The sequence below is a fragment of the Neomonachus schauinslandi genome, chromosome 8 (genome assembly GCF_002201575.2).
Source record: "Neomonachus schauinslandi chromosome 8, ASM220157v2, whole genome shotgun sequence".
NCBI lineage: Eukaryota > Metazoa > Chordata > Mammalia > Carnivora > Phocidae > Neomonachus > Neomonachus schauinslandi.
Window position 1 is genome coordinate 52,394,339 of NC_058410.1, and position 22,032 is coordinate 52,416,370.

Sequence of the window (22,032 nt, forward strand, 5' to 3'; positions counted from 1 at the left end):
CTTTTTCTCTCTTTTCTTTCTTCCTTCCTTTCTTTCTTGATTTATTTGAGAGAGAGAGAGAGCAAGAGAAGAGGGAGAGGGAGAGAATCCCAAGCAGACTCTATGCTGAACGCAGAGCCCAACACGGGGCTCGATCTCACAACCCTTAGATCATGAACTGAGTGGAAATCAAGAGTCCGACGCTTAACCGACTGAGCGACCCAGGTGCCCCCAGGCTACTTTCATCTTGGCTATATCTGTCTTAATGTATTTCTATGTTTTCCATGGCAAGAGAAGAGCAATCTAGAAGATTTCAAACCAACTAATGAGTGCTTCACCTTGGAAGCGAGACGGCACATCATTTCTGCTCACAACTGATTGTTTAAAACTTAGTCACATGGCCTTGCCTAACTGTGGAGGGGCCGGGAGGTGTGATCCTCCCATAAGCTTGGAGGGAAAGGCGAACTGGACAATGGGCAAGTTCTAGTAACATCTGCCAAAGCTGGAGAAGGAGGTTCTTTTTGGTCTTCCCTGGGGGAGTTCTTGGAGGGATCTTTGTGTCTATTAGAGTATCCCTTTCTGGCAGGGGATGGAGGAAGGTGTCTGAACTGTGGAGGCAGAGCTGAAGCAGAGGGGAGATGCAGGCTGAAGATAAGAACATGAAGTGTGACAAGCCAGATCATCTAGATTCCAAGCATTTTCTGAGTTTATTATCCGAATCCCCAAACATGAATCAAGTCTTTGTCTTAGCTAAGATTTGGGGACACTCAACAAGTATGGCTCGTCCCTGCCCAATTCTAGTTTTTATTTTGATTTTAATTGGAGAGATTTCCTTAAGGAACAGTTGAGTCAACACACAGACTCCCTTATCAAAATAACCACAATTTTGTAAGCATTTACATCGTCATATCCCACATAGCACCTGGCAGAGGGCCTCACCATAAGAAACTCTTCATTCCTTCAGTTAGAGAATGAATAAGAGGAATGAGAACTATCAACTATCTATTGTACTCCTGAAGGCCAGCGTCCTTCTGTAAGACTCCAAACTCTCCTCAGCTCCAGGGTGAATAAGGACGATGGGGGAGACACCAGACCTAACTCAGTTCCTGTGGAAACTCAGGACAGGCCCAGAGGGCTTGGGATCATGTTTGCTCAAACCTCTCCTATCTTCAGATTGTTCATTTGCTACTCATTCCGATAATTAACCACGTATCAGGTCTGGTCCTGTACAAATACTTGCTTGAACCATTTCTCAAGCAGGTATCAACATGCTTCTAATGTCTATTACTTCTTTTCCCAGCATCACTGGCCCTCGCCAATTCATCGAGTATTGCGGCTGCATGGGTGCCTGGGATGATATCACTGCAAGAAGATATTGTGGACTTGGAAGACTGGGTTGACATACCGAATTGACAGAACATTCAGGAGGAGAGATCCAGTAGGCAGCCAGCAATAGAGAGCAGAAGATTGGGGAAAGTCAGGGATGGGGATACGCACTTGGGATTTATCGGCATTGGGTGGTGTTTGTAGCTGTGGGAATCAGGAAGAGAATATGAAGATGATAGGTGTGAAAGCATTTTGTATAATATTAGGTCTTTTTATAATCACCATTTTTAATGGGTTCAAGAAAGAACTTAGGGGGCGAGAAAAAGGAAAAGGAGCCAGAAGCGTTCAGAGAAGGAGGACATAAGAGGCAGGAGGAGAACCAAGTATTGGTTCAGGGCAGCTCAAGGAGAGAGAGCTGTAAGGGTGGGGCTGGGGTGGCGAAGTGCCAAGTGCTTGAGAACAGCAGGAGCTACTGGCGACTAAAGCCAGGGCTCTGCCCTTGGTGATGAGGAAGTTAGGGCTGGCTGGAGAGAGAGAGAGAGAGAGAGAGAGAGAGAGAGAGAGGGAGAGAGAGAGAGGTTTCCTTAGGTAGACTGGCCACCATCTTCTCCTGTATTCAAATTCCCATCTGGCTTAGCCCCACCCCGTCTCCATGCTCGGTGCCCTCTCCCCAGTCCGGTTCCCCACACCAGCTCTTGGGCACTGGGCCCCACTGGGCTCCCAGGAATCCTTTATCCCTTTAGCAATAAACTCAACCTTGTCCAAGTGTAGTCCAAAGTTTCTTCCAGTGAGACTGTTGAAGGTAAAACTATTTTTCATAATATCACTGATTCACTCTGGACTTTTCTCACTCTCCCTCACAAATATACAGTTGACTTTTCTGGAAGCTACATGATGTATCGCATCACAATGGAAGGAGTGCATAAAACCTGATAGGAGGAAGGAGGAGAGCAGGCCCTGGGAGGCAGCAGGGAGGCCCCCAGACGCCCTTGTACGCCATGACCTGGGCTCAAAGGCCTCTGAGCCACAGGGTTTGCTCCCTGGGAAGTGGCCTGGTATGGGAGTCCGGAGACCCAGCTGTAGGCTCAACGCCATGTTCTTCCTGGCCGTGCGCCGTGCGGTCATGGGCACAAGCTCCTGACGGGCAGTTGTCAACCCTCGCTGGCCATCAGAATCCCATGGGAGCATTAACAGATACTGGGCCTGAGACCCCACTCTGACCAAGTGCATCAGGCTCTCCCCGGGTGGGACCTGGGTCTGGGAACATGCGGCTTGGAGAGCCCCTGTTCTCCAACCCTGTGGGATTCTTGGACTTTTTTTCTGTCAGTTCATCCCACTGACCACAAGATGGAGCTCTCTTTCCGGGAAATGTTCGATGTTCGCCGAACAGGCAAGTCTATTTTCTCTCTAGTCCTGAAAGAATACATTTGAATTTGACAATCTTCACAGCATCTCATTAAGCCAGAATTCTGTGCCCTTGGGTCTAGCCATTTAATGCGTCTCTTTTCCCTTCTGCTAGAAACCGTATTGGGTCGGGATGTGTCATCTACTGTTTTGTATTCCTCAAAGGCTATAATGCAAAGCAGAGTTGGCATTTATTATTGCTTTATGATCCTCATTATTAGTATCAATAACAGCTACTCTTCACTTAACCTTTTACCATTTGCAAAGTACTCTTCACCAGTTAGTCTCAGAATAACTCTAGGAAATGGGTATTACTGTTCTCATTTATAGACGAGAAAACTGAGGCTCAGAGATCAAAAGTTGGCAGAACCAGATCCTGCACCCTTCCCATTGTGCTCAGATGAGAAGAACAGGCAGAGCATAGAGACCAGCAGTCAACCCCTTGGGACCCAAAAAGTACAGCCCAGAGGCAGGAAAATTCTCAGGACAACCTCTGGAAGACTTCGTAAGCAAGCAGGAAAGACAGATATCCTCTGGAGTTTCACACTGTCACAGACGACAGGTCAGTAGACATGTTCGACCGGGCTGAGTGGCCGGCTGAGGTAACAGATGAGAAGTTTCCAGTGCAAAGCTGGACAGTCAGCAGACATTCAACAAGAGGACAGATTTTATTAGTTTTAATTTTATGTTCCAGGAAAATGAACTGCTATGCCAATGGGAAAAACAAATCTCAATTCTGCCTTAAGAAAAAGGTGTAAACTCCATCTCCAAAGAAAATCTTTTTCTACCAGCAAGGGATGTCTGACAAGTTAGCAGATCTGATGATGATAATTTCAAAGATCACGACATCACTCGTTACAGACTTGCTGCCAGGTTCTGGCAATCAGTCAGGAACCCAAATGTCAGGGCCCCAGGACCCCAATGTCTCTGGGTGCTTCTATTCCAGATGAAGGGGCTACAAGTGTAAGTTCAAGTACTTGGACTAGGGAGACTGTTTTCAGGACAGAAGCAGTTACATGGAAAGCTTCATAAATTAGTATGTGGGTAATTTTACGGCTCCCATGTACATGTTAGCAATTCAGTATGTTGTTTTACCATCTTCTGTGCCTCGGCTTCCCTGTGTGTAAAGTGGTAAGAGCAGTACCTAGCTCACAGGACTGTTATAAGGATCGAAAGAGTTTATGTACAAAGCATTAGAACCATGCCCAGCACACAGTAAGCACTATGTGTTTCTTAAATAATGTTAAATAAATAAATGGATCTGAGCACATCCATTTATGTATTTTACAAGTGAAATCTTAATTTTTTTCAGTAATTTAAATATTATGTTATTTGTACACTTACGGGTACAAAAAAATGTACTTTAGGAAGATTAAAATATTTCCTTATGACTAAAATTTGAAATCCCACTGAAAATGCATAAATTTGATTAGAATGGTACTAGAGTCTTTTACATTTTATGAACATAAGAAATAGGTTAAAAATTCTTTAAGTCCACCATGTTTTTCTTTTCATTATTACCAGTGTTGGCACATAAGCCTGTCCGGCAAGAATAATGCAGTGATCAGATTTTTCTTTCTCCTTTTTAAAGAAAAGCTTTCCTTTTTCTCCATTTAATTTCTTCCAAGTTTGGAAATTAGGGATCATTTCGGAGGGTGCTCTGGGCATTTTCCCGACTCTAAAGATTTCCTCGGTCTGAGTTTCTAGGCGGTTGGGAATATTCCACAGCAACACTCAGCTCAAATGCCCGTCTTCAAGTATCAATTTAAAGCATTAAAAAAAAAGAGAGAGAGAAAGAGAGAGAGCATTTGCTCTGAGAGATTTCATGCAACCCCAGGGAGAAAGACTGGAATGTTGAGAATGTAATAGGGACAGGACTTGGAAGAAAAACACATGAATTGAAACACGGCTTTCCAATCTAAAAGTTGTTTTTCATGTCTCATTTTGGCATTAATTTTCTTTTAGTACCATATTGTTTCCTGGTAACAGTTTTTTTGTTTGTTTTTTTTTGTTTTTGTAATAGCTATTCTTTACGACTTTTGTTTCTCTTTCTTGCAGGCTGTTTTATGAAACAGACTTTGTGGAGAAGAGATGGGGATAAAGATGTACCATTTCCAGCCACCATGGAACTCCCCTCCCCCACTCCCAGCTCAGACAGCCCCTTCACTACAGCCTATCCTACCAGGCCCAGGAGAACGTGGGGCATAGGGGACGGGACAGAAGCAGGGACATGATCCAGGTGCTCAGGTGAAACCAGAACTATAGTTTTGCCCTACAGAAACAATATTTAAAAGTTTAAGTTCTTTAGTACCAAAATTTGGGGCAGTTACACTGAGAATCGTGTGGGCTTCTGTGCATTGAGCCAGGGCCCTAGTATCACATCACTGTTTCCATGGAAAAATTAAAACCTAGGTCCAAATACCTGACCTCAACTGAACTTTTACAATAGAACGTGAGTGGGGACTATTTCACATACACCCAACACACTCAGAGACAGTTCCTCTTTCTATCAATCAGCCTGTCCATCTGTTTGTCCATCCATTCATACTGTCTCTTTATTAAGATAAAGCATAATTGCCAAAGAAATGTAAAAAGCAAAAAAAAACCCAAAAAACAAAAAAAAGTGAAAAGCAAAAAGCTACGATTGATAGAAATGAGTTACACATTTTGTATTTATAGAGTTCAAAGCAATGGTTCTGTTGTAAATTCATCTTCACTGAATTTTTTTAAAAATCACTATTTAAAGATTTTATTTATTTATTTGACAGAGAGAGACACAGTGAGAGCAGGATCACAAGCAGGGGGAGAGGGAGAGGGAGAAACAGGCTTCCCGCGGAGCAGGGAGCCCGATGCGGGGCTCGATCCCAGGACCCTGGGATCATGACCTGAGCCGAAGGCAGATGCTTAACGACTGAGCCACCCAGGCGCCCCTAAAAATCACTATTTAAAATAATCTCTTCTTCACAGAGGTGGTGTGGTATAGTCCGTGAGTTTTATAGTTGTGAATCTTAGGTCCAGCTACTTAACTTTTCCAAGCCTTGGTTCCTTATCGATAAACAGGGACGATTATATAACTCTCAAGGATAAATTTTTTTTTTCTGAGATCATGTAAATGTCTAGCAATAAATGTGGCTCTTTTGAACTCTTTTTTGTCTCACCTCAGTAAAGGTATTTTTATACTGAGCCATAAAAGAGGATGAGATCTTGCCATGTGCGACAACATGGATGAACCTGGAGGATATCATGCTAGTGAAATAAGTCAGGCCACGTGATTTCACTTATATGTGAAACAAACAAAAAGCAGAAACAAATCCATAAATATAGAGAACAAACTGATGGCTGCCAGAGGGGAGGGGGGCAGAATGGGTGAAGGAGAAGGGGAGGCACAGGTTTCTAGTTAGGGAATGAGTAAGTCACAGGATGAAAAGGCACAGCGTAGGGCCCACAATCAATGGTACTGAAATAGCACTGAGTGTGGAGCAGCAGGAGCTACACCTATGGTGAGCACAGCAGAATGTACAGACTTGTTGAATCGTGCCATACGCTTGAAACTAAGGTAATATTGTGTCAACTGTACTTCAATTTTAGAAAATTTTAATGTTTTTAAACCCCCATTTAATTTTCAGAAGCCATGATTTAAACTTTTCTCTATACTTGGGTACCCTATCCATCAATCTGCTTGACTTAGGTTAACGTCCAAAATAGACTAATGCGGATAGATTATTCACTTACAAATTAAATAGATTCGAAGAGCTTACTTATGTTGACAGCTGTAACCATTTTATTTGAACTGGGCCTACCCCCCAAAAAATATGTGATTTTCACAACACTTTATAAGATGTCACATTCTTCCTTTTTTCTTTTTTTCTTGAAGAGGGACTCAGAGTCTCGTAACAGCCTCAACTAAGACACCTTCTGTGGTTAAGAGTTAGCAAAGTCAGGTGGCACTTGAATGAATCATGGAATGGCCTCAATGAAGGACAAGTCAGATTTTATTTAAGTAGGTTCATCAAGTGTTCTTCCCTATTTACTATTAAATTCATCTCATCACAGAAGCAGAGGCAAGGGTGGACGGTGGGGTTCTGCAAGCACAGCAAATGCGTCTGAGCCGTGGGAAGGAGGCTCCCGTCCACGGGGGTTCTGCCGGCCTCAGATGAACTGGAATCCACTCTGCTGCTGGTGTGTCCAGGACTCTGTCTCCTCCTGACTCACTTTCACTGGCCCCTTTTCCTGGGATCTGTCCTCCTACTGTCAGTCAGCATTGCGGGCTCTGCCTGTCGGTTAGAATTTGACACCCATGCTGCTTTATTCTACTGGTGTCGTAATCCTCAATTTTTTCAGGCAACTCTGTGTCCGCTGAAGATCTGGTCCTGCCTGCCAAGCTTGATCTCAGGGTAAAAGACATACTCTCAGTTGTGAGGAAACCTGAGGCCTAGGAGATTTAGCATAATTTATGGCCCCCCAAAATCACATGGATAAGACCATATTCTAAAATGGTGTTCTCTTTAGTTTATAATAGAATCAGAAAGTTCCTCTGCTTTGTATTGAAATGTAGGGTTTTTCTCCCTCTCATAAAAGGCATGTTTGTATCAGATGGCTACCATGTAGCCAAAGCTTGGAGATGTCCAGAACGACACTGCATTTAGCCGCGCGCGTGCGCGTGTGCGTGTGTGTGTGTGTGTGTTATTCAGGTGGCTTAATATGAAGCCAAAATGTCTGGTCCTACATTAATCTTCAGGAGTGATGATTTTAATTTTGTAGTGCAGAAATAAAGCCAAATAAATAGGCAAAAAGTAAACCTATAAAAATGGCTTTAACTTACTAATCCAGTCCATCTTTGAGAGCACTTTGAGATAAAAATGGTCCAGAGGACGGGGCGCCTGGATGGCTCAGTTGGTTAAGCGACTGCCTGCAGCTCAGGTCATGATCCCGGAGTCCCGGGATCGAGTCCCGCATCAAGTCCCACATCGGGCTCCCTGCTCGGCGGGGAGTCTGCTTCTCCCTCTGACCCTCCCCCCTCTCATGTGCTTGCTCTCTCTCATTCTCTCTCTCTCAAATAAATAAATAAAATCTTTAAAAAAAAAAATGGTCCAGAGGACAAAGTGCATAATTAATGATGAGAAAAATGATTCCTTCAAGTCCCATAAAAAAAAGAGTTCTCCCTGCCGTAATCATGTGTCCAGAGTTCTATTCATGCAGAAGCAATGGTTACTTCTTGCTTCTGTCCCCTTCATTCCAGTACTGCTCAGTCTGCATTTCCGTGAGTCGGGAAAGCGTGCGCTGAAATGCAAAGATCTCCTCTTCTCCAGTAAACATAGAGAGTCCTTCTGCTGAGTCCTGGTTACCAAAATACAATTAAAAAAACAAAACAAAACAAAACAACCCAGCACTGATTAAAACTACCACAAATAAAAATTTACAGAACTAAGTACAGGTTTAAAACAACTTCTTAGGTTTAGATCATAAAATGTTCTATACACTTTTTCCATATACGATCTCTTAAACTAGACTGGAGAATTAACTAATTTAAACCAATAATCAATCGTCAGAACAAATTACCAGGGAGGAAACAATAGGGAAAACAAGAATGATTAAAGCTGAACCAATGCCCCAAAATCCAAATATGAAGATTTTTGCATGAAGAAAGTTTTTGCAGGATGGAAATTTTCTGCAAAACCTAAAGGAGAGACAATGTCAGAAAAAGAATTCTTTCTCCAGAAATGTACGCCAGAGATAAGTAACACCAAAAAAACCCCAGCAGTTCAGGCAAGTTAGGAAGAGGCTGACACCCTCCTCCGGAGCACCACGGGCGGTGCCACGTGCCCCACAGGAGGCCCTGAGGACAAGCCTCCGCAGAGCCTCTTCCGCACCGGCTGACAGAGAGGTCTCCTGTGGGCCTGCAGATCTGGCCTGCGAGCCTACTTTGGGAAGGCAGAGCTGCCTTGGGTCTTGAGCTACTTAACCAGGGTGAAGTTTGGGAATCCCTCTGTGAGGCCAGCAAACAGCCTGGGACGGGTGACACCAACATGGGCTTGTGGCCAGTAAAAATTGTGTCTCTTTCCTTAGGGGGTTGCCGCCACACTTCCTCAGAGAAAACTTCTGGACTCCTTGGTCCATGCATTCCCGCTGACCCACTGCAAAACCACATGACCCTGTGGTCGTGAGCCCTCATTTCTTCATATACTGTTAGCCCCGCATGCTGAGCTTGCTTGACCCTATATCTGAATCCTGATCCTATGGAGAAAAATGGAAGAACCAATGATTTAAGGAACTTTAGAAACAAATGATATAGCCCCTCAAGTATATTTTTTCAAACAGTAAAATACATTATTGGACAGATGTATTGCTCTTAGAGAAACCACCATTTTGAAGGTTCCCAGCATATGGGTTTATAAGCAACTACTTATTTCTACACATAGGTTTAAGTAGTCATATTTGGAAAGTTCACTTTCTAATGTATTATAGGCCTCATTTCCCCCAGACTCCTAAGAATGCATAATTTCTACTCGGGTCACTAAGGAACTATTTCCTCATTCCAAATGGCCTTCCATTTCTGGGGGGGGAAGGATGGGGCTCCCCTCATTCTGGAGGTAAGTGTTTATGGATAGCTTTAAAATTTTGACTAATATTTCACCTGTTGAGCAATATATCCTGCCATGTTCATACAGAAGAAGGAAATGTAAAATCACTTCCAGTTGGCCTGGAGCAAATCACCAGACCCCAAGCTCCAGGAGAACTGGGCCAGCACTGGCTCGTTTTCCACAGCGTGTCCCTAGAGCACTGCACCACAGGTGCTCCTGAAATGTTTACGGAATGGGGCTGGCAGATGAATAATGGATTTCTTTGTAAGCCAAGGGCCCCAGGCACTCCCTGGTCCTGGGATAGCTAGCCCACATGCTTGGATACTGTATCTCACGCTCTACAAATCCAGGAGACACGAAGAGTACCTAGAACAGGCAGCATGGTGTAGCAGAATGAGCCCAGACCCAGACACGGGTCCCTGGTGTCCAGCTCTGGCCTGCCATTAGTCAGCTGTGTGACCACAGGCCCACGGGTCCACCCCTCTGGTCTTTGTTTTCATTATATACAAAAACAGATCATGAAGATTCCTTCTACCTAAGACTATATTCTTTACATTTAGTGATATGGAGAAAAAGCCTGCTCTCTTGGCTTTAAAAGGAGCAGCAAATCAATGGTTAAATACATACTGCATTCCTTCTTCAAAATGTAGCCACGTATAAAACCAAAAACAATTAGGCTGTTTTATAATAAAAAGAGATTGTTAATATTGCCTACCTGGCTCAGCCCCAAATCATCCGTCAGTATTCTGCTTTGCTCCAACTCACTGTCATGATGTTGATGCAAAAATAAGCTTGCTATAGGAGTCGATGCTGAGCAAATGATGCGCACCTGAAAGAGGAAGATGAGTGAATGGTAGTACTCCTTACATTTCACAAGTTCAAGGTGGAACAAATATCGCACAAAATAAAATCTGTTTGTCATCACAGGGAGCTAGTTTGTGTGATATTTTTAAGCTGCAGAGTGCTTTTCAAAATATTTCCACACAGCTTGTAACATCCTATAAAGTAGGGAGCAAAGGTTTTATTGGGTGACTTTAGGCCTGGCGAGGTCTCAGCTCATGAGGCCAGCTCAGGTCTCCCAGTTCGAAGTCCAGTGGTCTTTCCATTACACCCCGAGGCTGACATTTACACCTGGCTGTTTTGGGCCCGTGCATGCGGGGGTACTTTTCATGCACTGCAAAGAGGTTACCACCTCTGGTAAGTTCAGTGCATCGCTACTCTAATTAGACCCTGAATTTTTAGAACCCACATTTATATCAGCATCCTACCAAGGCATTCTTCAAAAAGACTAAGCTTGACATTAATATTTCTTGATTACACAAGTGTTTGAGTGAATGTGCATATGTGATCATATACTGGAAACACCTTTTTTTTTTTTTTTTTTTTTTTTAAAGATTTTATTTATGTGACAGAGAGAATGAGAGCATAGAGGGAGGAGGGTCAGAGGGAGAAGCAGACTCCCCGCCAAGCAGGGAGCCCGATGCGGGACTCGATCCCGGGACTCCAGGATCATGACCTGAGCCGAAGGCAGTCGCCTAACCGACTGAGCCACCCAGGCGCCCTACTGGAAACACCTTTTATAAAAATCTTTATAAATTTTATGTCCACCAGTTTAAATACAAAACATACTCTTCTTGTTGTTTAAAAAGTCCTGAATTTGTTTTCAGGATTCACAGCTACCCTTTAAACATCATTAAACAACGATGCCAATACCTTAAAATAATGTATGACATTTGGGAATAGTTTTTCCATATCTGAATGGCCTTCTACCTCCTCTTATACATTTCTTTTAATCACAAATGACACTTCTTTCATTATTTAGATATGAATACTCTGATTTCACCAATTTCCATGAATACATTCTAGACTAATGTCTATTTAATGCTCCCAATTTCTGAAATAAGATAATTTCAACTAGTCTTTAAACAAAGAACACAAACTCTAAATGTGTGATATAGTTAAAGCAAATGTTAGGAAAGTGGTTCTGGTATTCCATCAAATCGCCACAGAACTCTTCCTTCCCATTAACTAAGAAGTGAAACAGTGGGGGTAAGATAGGACCGGGGGTAGGACAGAGGGCTGGGGACCATATGTTTTCTTTAAGGTATTCCTAGCTGCCATGTAGACAAGTTAAGAGTTTATCAATCCTCCCACTCTAAGAACCACCTACTAAAGCCCCTCTACCACTTTTTTCTTGAAGCATTAGCCCTCTAAAAACAGAGGGCCACCTCCAGGCTCATTCCCTTCATTCCAGACCCAACATGAGTATTTCAGAGCAGTGTCTGGTAAGTGACGGGACTTGATCCCCTTGCTCTGGTGTTCTCAGCTCCCTGCTGTCCAGAGGCCGGCACATGAACGCTGGCCCCCTGGGATCATGTGCCACATTTGGATGTCACTCACTATGGCAGGCTCCTCTCAGCACTGCACCTGAGCCAAGCCAGCTGCCCTTTGCGCTCAGGCCCGCCCCAGGGCCTTTGCTACAAACGTCCCCCCTGCATTGGCGTTTAGGCATCACTTCTCAGCGCTTACAAGCAACAGTTGAGTGGCTTGCAAACATGCAGGTTTTCACGTCCATCCTCTAGGATGAGGGTTCATTTACTGGGCTGGGGTGGGGTGGGCTCTGGAACATGGATCTTAGGTAGCCCAGGGGGATTCTGATGTAGGCCGTCCTCAGCAGGACTTCCCTAGGCCCACCCCCACCCCCACAGAGATCAATCTACTCTCCCCCAGACCCTCATGGCAACATACTCCTCTCTCAAGCCTTCCAAGAGACCAGCGCTGAGGGGCAACTTTACATTCAGTTCTGTGGATATTTGATTAATGCTTCTCTGACACCAGACTCTAAGTTCTATGAAGGCTGGCACCAGATCTGGCTTTTGCCTGTCATTGAATTTCTAATATTTAGCACTGCACTTGGTATGAGAAAGGTTGTTGAATGAATGAAAAAAAGAAACATTAAAATTTCATCTCTTCCTCCCAGTGGATTCTGGTACTTTCCTCCTCCCCTCAAGATCCCTTCAATTTTAGAATCACTGCTCTATTTCTGTACAATAAGGAGAAAAATTATATCTAACAGTAAAATGATACTTAACTCTATTTTGAAGTTGTACTTATGCTTTTACTATAAGTATGTATTTACAGATATATACTATTTTTTTTAAAGATTTTATTTATTTATTTGAGAGAGAGAATGAGATAGAGAGAGCATGAGAGGGAGGAGGGTCAGAGGGAGAAGCAGACTCCCCGCTGAGCAGGGAGCCCGATGCGGGACTCGATCCCGGGACTCCAGGATCATGACCTGAGCCGAAGGCAGTCGCCTAACCAACTGAGCCACCCAGGCGCCCCAGATATATACTATTTTTTAAAAAGATTTATTGACTTATGGGAGAGAGAGCTTGAGCACGGTGGGGAGGGGCAGAGGGAGGGGGAGGACCTCAAGCAGACTCCGTGCTGAGGCTGGTGCCTGATGTGGGGCTTGATCTCTCGATCCTGAGATCACGACCTGAACCGAAACCAAGAATTAGATGCTCAACCAACTGAGCCACCCAGGCACCCCACAGATATATACTATAAATAGTGGCTCACCTTCACTGAAATCTGACTCCATGCCGCACAATGTTCTAAGTGCCTTATGTGTTCATTTAATCCTTGCAACAACCATATAGAGTAAGTACCATTATTCCCCCCTCTTTTTTCTACAGAAGGCAACTGCAGCTCGAGAGATTAAGCTGGTCCTCAAGGCGGACAGCCTGGCCCCGAGGCCCACTCTTTAATCAATGGGCTGTTCTGCCTTTGATGAATGGACACGGGCTCCGTAACTCACCCTAAAACACATGGCTAAAACCAACAAACAATGATGCAATGCTAGTTATGAGGGTTTCTGGGTCACAGGGAGAGAGAGCTCCAATACTGAGGAGGGTCTCTAGTCACTCATTCATTTGTTCATTCATTATTTTTTCCATCCAATCATGCATTCATGCAACTCGTGAATTGACTGAGCACTCAGTGTGGGTAAGGCATTCCGCTGTACATCGTAGTGCACACACGCTAGGTCTGGTGCATGATGGCATGGTTGATATTGCAGAGTCTTCTGATGGAAGCCTTACAATACTACGATTTTACTGCTATCACTGATAACTATGTATACAGCATTTGGCTTGTGCCAAGCTTCACTTTCAGTGCTTTTCATGGATTAGCTTATTTTGCCCTCAACAATGCTCTGAAGGAAATACTATTTTCCCCAATTTGTAGATGAGGACACTGAGGCCCAGAGAATAAACCAGGATTCCAGCCCAGGCAATCTGACTCCACAGTCCAAAATGTTTAGTCTTGAGAAAACACACTACATCCTTACCTTGAAATCATAGAAGTTATCAATGAGGGTTATGAATCTTCGAGCTTGTGTCCTCTTTGCAAGCGTAAATTGTGGAATGTTTCGTAGGAATATTGTATCAAAATTCTTTGACAGTTCCAGATAGTCACTGGCTCCAAGTGGCTGTAATTAAAATGAAAATAAAGACTAGAAAACTGAAGCCAATTCCGGTGGCCCTGAATTTGAAAACACCTCTTTTTCTGGTCACGGTCTGATCTAGGTGGCAGCTTTGGGGTAACTTGACCAAATGGAGCAGTGTTTTCACTGCGGGCTAAGGATGGTGTCTACTGTAATTGTAATAGTGATGCAGAAAAGGGACAAGAGAGAAGATGAGGGGTGCCTAGGTGGCTCAGGCAGTTAAGCATCTGCCTTCAGCTCAGGTCATGATCCCGGGGTCCTGGGATCGAGCCCCACATCAGGCTCATTGCTCAGCGGGGAGCCTGCTTCTCCCTCTCCCTCCCCCCCCTGCTTGTGCTCTCTCTCGTGCTCTCACTCTCTCTTACTCTCTCAAATAAATAAATCTAAAAAAAAAAATAATAATGTTAAAAAGAGAGACAGACAGAAGACGAGTGTGGTGGGGAGTGACAAAATATCTTGAGCCACCTCAGTTGATACCTTGTAGGTCCCTGTAGGTCCCTGTCCTAAACCCAGACATTTTTTAATTTATATGACATAACTGTAAACATTTCCCCAATCCTTCCTATGGTTCAACTGCAAACTGTCACTACTGTTAAATGGAGCCATCTTATAATGGCATGCCAACTCCCCTGTCACCATTTTGAAATAAAGACTATGTTTCAGTATGAACTCATCAGAAAATCTTTTTCATTCAATGTGAACTACAGTTGTTCAGGTACAATGTAGTGAACATGGATGGCTAACTTCTGTAGGAAATGCCAGAGGGTTTAATGACCAGAAGCAGACAGAGACCTGAGCATAATTTGGTGCAGCATTCTCCCTCTTGATGTGAGGAGGGTACAACACTCAAGGTTCACAAAACTATCCACAAAGGTGCCACCTACGATGTAAGGCACTTGTCCCTGAAACATGAATTTAACTCATGAAAATTATGAAAACTATCTGCAAACACATTCTTTGGGGTTAAGAACATTCCCAGCAAGCATTACCTCTCTTCATTTTAAGTTGCATGTGGATGATGTTTCTGGCCCTGCTAGAGTGTGGACAAGACCAGGGCCTGAGTGGGCCAGGAGCTACTCTGAGATACCTCTGAAAGCTCCGGGATCACCAGGACCCATCCCTGGGACACAGATGGCTGAGCCTCCTCAATTTCTGGCAGAATCTGTCAATACTCCTCCCTGTCCAGAAATGTCTCCCTCACTTGGGGAGTCATTTGCATCAAAACTTCTTCCAGAAATGTAGATATGGCTAAGTTCCTGGGAGAATTAGGGATTTGTGAGGAAGGGAGACCATCATCCCCACTTCAGAGCCCATCCATTTAAGCCTACAGTCTCCTAACAACCAGCTGAAACCAGTCACACTCAGGAAAAGAGACTTCTCATGGAGGTGTGGGGAGGTGAGTAAATCAGAGAGTGAAGCTCTGGGGGAGTGGTTCCCTCAAGGGAGAGCAGCTCTAAGAAGGATGCAGCAGTTATGAGACCCTGGGCAAAGGGGAGGAAATGGCAGAGAGCACAAAGAATAACCCAGCTTCTTTGTAAATCTGCTTAGAGATGTCCCTTCCTCCCATCTCCTCTCACCCACCAGGTAACAAATGGGGCCGGAAGAGGGGACTCTTGCTTTCCCCCTTCCCTCCCCTGGCTGGTCAGCCTTTACCTCCAGACCTGGTGCCTGGCCTTACCTGAGACTCTCCCACTCACTGGGCCACAAAGGGACTGGAGTGTGGGGTTTGTTGGTTTGTCTGTTTAACCTTGGCTCTCTTACGAGGGAACCCTGCTGTTAGGCCTGTTACAGACAGGAGTGAATCCTCAGTCTGTTACTTATTAATGGTACCTTTGGCAAGTCACATCATCTTTCTCTTCCTTTAGTTTTCCTATCTATAAAACGGGAGTTTGATTCCTAGGTGACGATTACATGAAAGAATATGTGTAAAGTCTTTAGCACAGTGCCTAGGGCACACATTACACCCATATCACTTTGGCTGCTTTTTATTTAGATTATTTTGAGCCCAAAGGATTAGGATTAGGCTCAATACTGACAAGTTGAAGACGTAAAGAAGTGTCGTTCTCAATAGGACCAGTTAGTTTTGTTCCACCACTAGCTATATCCAAAACCCTAAATCAGTCTTTGTGCATCTGCCAGTCCTCAGGGTCACAGCAGGGACCAACGGAGACTGTGGGATCCCACGTAAAGAAGACAACTCCCTACGGCGGGGGGGGGGGGGGGCAAGATACGGCCTCTTCGGATAAAAAGCAAAACTCCTACAATAAGACACTCAGGCTCTGAGGGTGACACACACCATGTTTTTGAGATCAGTTAGAATTTAGTGTCTCATCTTTTGTAAATCATAAAGTATATGTAAAAAAAAATGTAAAAGCTCATCTTAGGTATGTAGTTATGTATAATTAAACTCGTTCTTTATGCACGGATGTGATTTCTATCAGTATAACTACAGGCCCAAGGAAAATCATCATCAAGAGTGCCCTGAAGTGCCTGGGGCAACTGAAAATCAGGATTCTGCCCACTCAGCTATTTTTACAAATTATATACCTTTGTCAGTAGGTTCTGCATTTGCTGTTATATTAGCAAATATCCCCTTCCTTCACATCCCTAAAACAATTATGTGCTCATTCACGTAAAGAAAATTAAGCTTTATATAGTTATCTATCTCCTTTAAAAACAATGGTGATGGGAGGCAATGAGGGGTTACTGTTCTTAATGGATCCCGAGTTTCACTTTGGGATGAAGAGATTTCTAGAAATGGACAGTGGTGATGGTTGCACAACAATGTGAATGTACTTAATGCCACAGAACTGTACACTTAAAAATGGTTAAAATGGCAAATTTTACATCATGTATTATTTTACCACCACAAAAAAAAAGGCCATTAAAACTAAGAAATGTTATGCATTGCCAAAGAAATCCCAATTTAGGCCACAAAAAAAGATAACAATATTACTTTTTTCTTTAAAAACATAAGAAGAATGGGGGCAACTGGGTGGTGCAGTCAGTTAAGCATCCGATTCTTGATTTCAGCTCAGTCGTGATCTCAAGGTCATGAGATCGAGCGCCTCCTGGGGCTCCGTACTCAGCAAGGAGTTTGCTTAAGACTCTCTCCCTCTCCCTCTGCCCCTTACACTCCTAGAATAAATAAATCTTTTTAAAAAACATAGGAAGAATGAAGTGTATTAACTGAAGGACATCTTCAAGGAAATCAGCTCCAATAAGATTATATTAATTTAAAATATGAAGTTTTTAGAAGGTATCTAAAAGAGTGTTTTCTTATACTGGCTTTGATGTTGAAGTATCCAAGAAGTGACAAACTTTCAGGACTGATTCTGGTGAGAGATTGGGGGTTTCCTTATTACTCAGAAGTGCTATTCTTCCTTACATAAATAAGTCAAACAACTGTGGGCAAAAACCATGTTAAGACACTTTGGACTCATTGGTCTGTCACTTCCAGTCATGTGACCTTGAGCAATCCCTCTGAACCTCCATTTCCTCATCTGTAAATGGGGGATCATGGCAGGACATGTCTCAGGTTTGTCCTGAGGCCTCGCTGTACTGACTGCATGTAAAATCTTATAATAGTGGCCGTCACACAGTAAGTGCTCAATAAATGCTATTTACAGGGTTTATGTGAAAAGCAAATGAAATGATATATGCATAGTACCTATTTGGCATACAACAGATAGATACTTAATGAACAGTAGCTATTTTTTTATTAACTATCAAATAACCTTTTCCTGAGCTCATGAGGCCAGGCAGCCTAAATGAGTGAACGATTTGGCTGACTCCAGTCTGCTTCTGCCTTTGTACTCAGGAGGTAAAAGCTCTTTCCTCTGCTCCTTCCTGCTGTCTCCGGTCTACCAAAATATCTGCCAGCCAGGCGCCTTAGCCCTCCATGAAGTCATTTATAGATGACAAAAATAGCGTCTGTCTCAGGCCCTCTCCCTCCCACTTTTTTGGTAATACCATTAGCACCACATGTGGGGGAGGGCCCCAGGCCCACAGAACGAACAGCCCCTACCCCAGCACACGGCACATTGGAAGGGCTTCATCTTTACGGAATGAATTAGTGAATGAATGATGCATAAAACACAACATAGCCCGAGGAGCAGGCTTATTCCTTCTTTTATATCCATTTGTCTCCAAAAACAATTGAACTACCTACCAAAAAAAAAAAAAAAAAAATCCCACTCTTTCTTAGTTGGCTCAAACTCCCCACTCCCAAGGCAAGTCTTTGTTGTATAACCTAGTATGTACGTAGGAAAAGTCTAGGAAGATATAGACTAAAATGTTAACAGCAGTTACCTTTAGGTGGTGGAATAAAAGATGAATTTTGGTTTTTTGTTGTACTTTTTTGATTCCCCACTGCTCCCTGCCCCATGAACTTGTGTTACTTACTTTTAAACAGCAAAAACAATAATGCTTTTTTGGGGGGTCATTTTTATAATGGGCATCTTATCACTTACCTCACACGTGTGAGATCATAACATGAGTTGTGTCATGGACATTTTTTCCCCCAAGGTTTTCTTAAGCTATAGAAGTAGAATTTTTTTAGGGACATTTAAAAAGAAAATAAAACATAAGGCTGAACATATATTTTCTCCTTTACAGTGTGACAAAAGCATAAAGGATTTCATATTTGGGGTAAAATTTGACTTCAGTTATACAGTTACGTTCAGCTTATGCTGCTTCACACTAGCAGAGCAAGAGAGAGAGGGGATGAGGTGGATGGCAGCATCCCCCAGTAGTTCACAGTTAGCTCTTGCAGCCAAGCACCAGACTTGCCCAGATCAAAGGCGTAGTGACGTCACAGGCAGGTAGATATACTCCCATTTATATCATGTCTTAACCTGAGCACATTTTCCCCATGCAAGCTGGATGACTAACTAGTGTGCTGTCCGTATCCTTTTCTCCACAATGTCGGACAGTCCCCAGGCCGTCTGTATACGTACACTGCCTCTGCTCCGTTCTCCGTCTCTCTCCCCCTTCCGGCTCTCTGAGGGAACCTAGGTTAAGCTGCATATTCTCCATTGCTTTTATCCTTTATTTCCTATTTTCCTTTTTTCACTTCTTCACGATTCATTGTGGACACTTTCCTCTGACCTATATTCTAGATCCACTGTATTTCTCCTTAGCTGTGGTTTATCTGCTCTTAAACTCATCCATTGAGTTATTTTGGTTATTGTGCTTTACAGGTCTAGAATTTCTATTGATTCTTTTCCAAAGCTGATATATCTCACTTTATAGTCTCTAGACCCCTACACTTAAATTTCCAAGCCTGTCTTTAAAACAAAAAACAAAAAAAACAAAAAACAAAACCCTCTCTGAATATGTAAGCTTAGTTGTTTAAAATATGGACTCATAATTCCAATACCTGGAGTTCCTAATTTTATCATTTGTTCTTTTTGCTTGTTCACATCCACAGTGTCTTGTCTCCTCATATGTTTGGTTATCTTTGTGTATTGGATTTTATCTTTGAAAAAAAGAATACTTGTAGAAAAAAATCCAAGTTCAAGGCTTGAAGCACTCTAAGTTACTCAGCTCACTGAATTTGACTGAAGTCCATTAGAGAGCTGGTTGACTTCTGGCTCACACTTATTCCTAGCATGCAGTCCTTCGGGGCTCCATCCAAAGTGGGGGACAGTTTACTGGGTTCCCATCCTTGACTGGCCCTAAACTCTGACTTTTGTCCCACTGACCCAGTGAGGCTGCTAAAGGCTCATTTTTTAAAAGATTGCTAGCACTCACCACTATCCATGTCTTCCTCACGTTCCTGGGCACACAGCTAGACTATATTCCTCATACTCTTGTGTTTAGTTGTGGCCATGTGATCAGGTGCAGGCCAGTGGAATGTGAGAAAAAGTGAACAGCATGGCTTCCTGATCTGGCCCACAGAATCCTCACTTCCTTTACTCATCTGCAGGCTGAACAGATGGGCTCTGAAGACTTGAAAGAGGGCTAGAAGCACAACAGGTACAAAGCCTGGTTCTAAGAAGGACGGCATGAGCAGTGACCTGGCCAACCTATACTGGACGGTGATATGAGCAAGAAATACATATTAGCCTACACTAATTCTGATTTCATCCATCTTCCTTCATTGTCCTAATGATGGAGTTCACCATTATTGGACATGGAAGACCTTCTGACATTCCTATGTGTATAGGATTCTTGTTCACACAAGACGGTAACTATCAAAAATTTCTCTTCAAATTTTCTTCAGATTATCATTAAAAATTGTTATTATCATGTTCCTTTGGCCACAGCAACTTCTTGCTAGACACATCTCCAAAGGCAAGGGAAACAAAAGCAAAAATAAACTATTGAGACTTCATCAAGATAAAAAGCTTTTGGGGTGGGCGCCTGGGTGGCTCAGTTGGTTAAGCGACTGCCTTCGGCTCAGGTCATGATCCCAGGGTCCTGGGATCGAGTCCCGCATCGGGCTCCCTGCTCCACGGGGAGCCTGCTTCTCCCTCTCCCACTCCCCCTGCTTGTGTTCCCTCTCTCGCTGTGTCTCTCTCTGTCAAAAAACAAACAAACAAAAAACACAAAACAAAACAAAAAAAAGCTTTTGGGGTGCCTGCGTAGCTCAGTTGGTTAAGTGACTGCCGGGAGTCCCGGGATCGAGTCCCGCGTCGGGCTCCCTGCTCAGCGGGGAGTCTGCTTCTCCCTCTGACCCTATCCCCTCTTGTGCTCTCTCTCTCACTCTCTCTCTCAAATAAATAAAATAAAATCTTTTAAAAAAAAAAAGATAAAAAGTTTTGCACAGCAAAGGAAACAGTCAACAAAACTAAAAGACAATCTACAGAATGGGAGAAGATATTTGTAAATGATATATCAGATAAGGATCTATAAAGATCTATAATGAACTTATTAAACTCAACACCCCAAAAACAAAAAACCCAATCAAGAAATGGGCAGAAGATATGAACAGACATTTCTCCAAAGAAGACATACAAATGGCCTACAGACACATGAAATAATGCTCCACATCACTCGGCATCAGGGAAATCCAAATCAAAACCACAATGAGATACTAACTCACACCAGTCAGAATGGCTAAAATTAACAAGTCAGGAAACGACAGATGTTGGCAAGGATGCGGGGAAAGGGGAACCCTCTTACACTGTTGGTGGGAATGCACTCTGGAAAACAGTGTAGAGTTTCCTCAAGAAGTTAAAAATAGAGCTACCCTATGACCCAGCAATTACACTACTAGGTATTTATCCCAAAGATAAAATGTAGTGATCTGAAGGGGCAACAGCACCCCAATGTTTAGAGCAACAATGTCCACAATAGCCAAACTATGGAAAGAGCCGAGATGTTCTTCAACAGATGAATGGATAAAGAAGATGTGGTATATATACACAATGGACTATTTACTCAGTCATCAGAAAGAATGAAATCTTACCATTTACATCGACATGGATGGGACTGGAGGGTATTATGCTGAGCGAAATAAGTCAGTCAGAGAAGGACAATTATATGGTTTCACTCCTTATATGTGGAATATAAGAAACAGCACAGAGGATCATAGGGGAAGGGAGGGAAAACTGAATGGGAAGAAATCAGAGAGGGAGAAAAACCATGAGAGACTCTTAACTATAGGAAACAAACTGAGGGTTGCTGGAGGGGAGGTGGAGAGGGGGAGGGGTAACTGGGTGATGGGCATTAAGGAGGACACGTGATGTGGTAAGCACTGGGTGTTATATGCAACTGATGAATTACTGAACTCTACATCTGAAATTAATGATGTACTATATGTTGGCTAATTGAATTTAAATTAAAAAATTTTATTATCATTGGGCGCCTGGATGGCTCAGTTGGTTGAGCGACTGCCTTCGGCTCAGGTCATGATCCTGGAGTCCCGGATCGAGTCTCACATCAGGCTCCCTGCTCAGCGGGGAGTCTGCTTCTCCCTCTGACCCTCCCCCTCTCATGCTCTCTCTCTCAAATAAATAAACAAATAAAATCCTTAAAAAAAAAAGAGCTTACTGCTCATATTTTTAAAAAAAATTTTATCATTGAAGATTTTTAATCAGAAACTGCACCTAGCCATTTCAAATCAAAGCTGATTTTTAGGGCGCCTGGGTGGCTCAGTTGGTTAAGCAACTGCCCTCGGCTCAGGTCATGATCCTGGAGTCCCGGGATCGAGTCCCGCATCGGGCTCCCTGCTCAGCAGGGAGTTTGCTTCTCCCTCTGACCCTCTTTCCTCTTGTGCTACCTCTC

General features: G+C 43.3%; 1 protein-coding gene across 1 annotated transcript in view; it reads right to left on the reverse strand.

The window, feature by feature from the left end:
* Positions 1 to 7,873: 7,873 nt before the first annotated feature.
* AFG1L (AFG1 like ATPase) overlaps positions 7,874 to 22,032 on the reverse strand; it is a 228,824-nt gene continuing 214,665 nt past the window's right edge. Inside the window, exons 12-14 of the mRNA XM_021693462.1 lie at positions 13,645 to 13,785; positions 10,006 to 10,119; positions 7,874 to 8,046 (exon numbers count right to left, since the gene is read on the reverse strand). Coding sequence (XP_021549137.1) covers positions 7,918 to 8,046; positions 10,006 to 10,119; positions 13,645 to 13,785 — 384 coding nt within the window. The 3' untranslated portion in view covers positions 7,874 to 7,917. The remainder of the gene's footprint in view (positions 8,047 to 10,005; positions 10,120 to 13,644; positions 13,786 to 22,032) is intronic.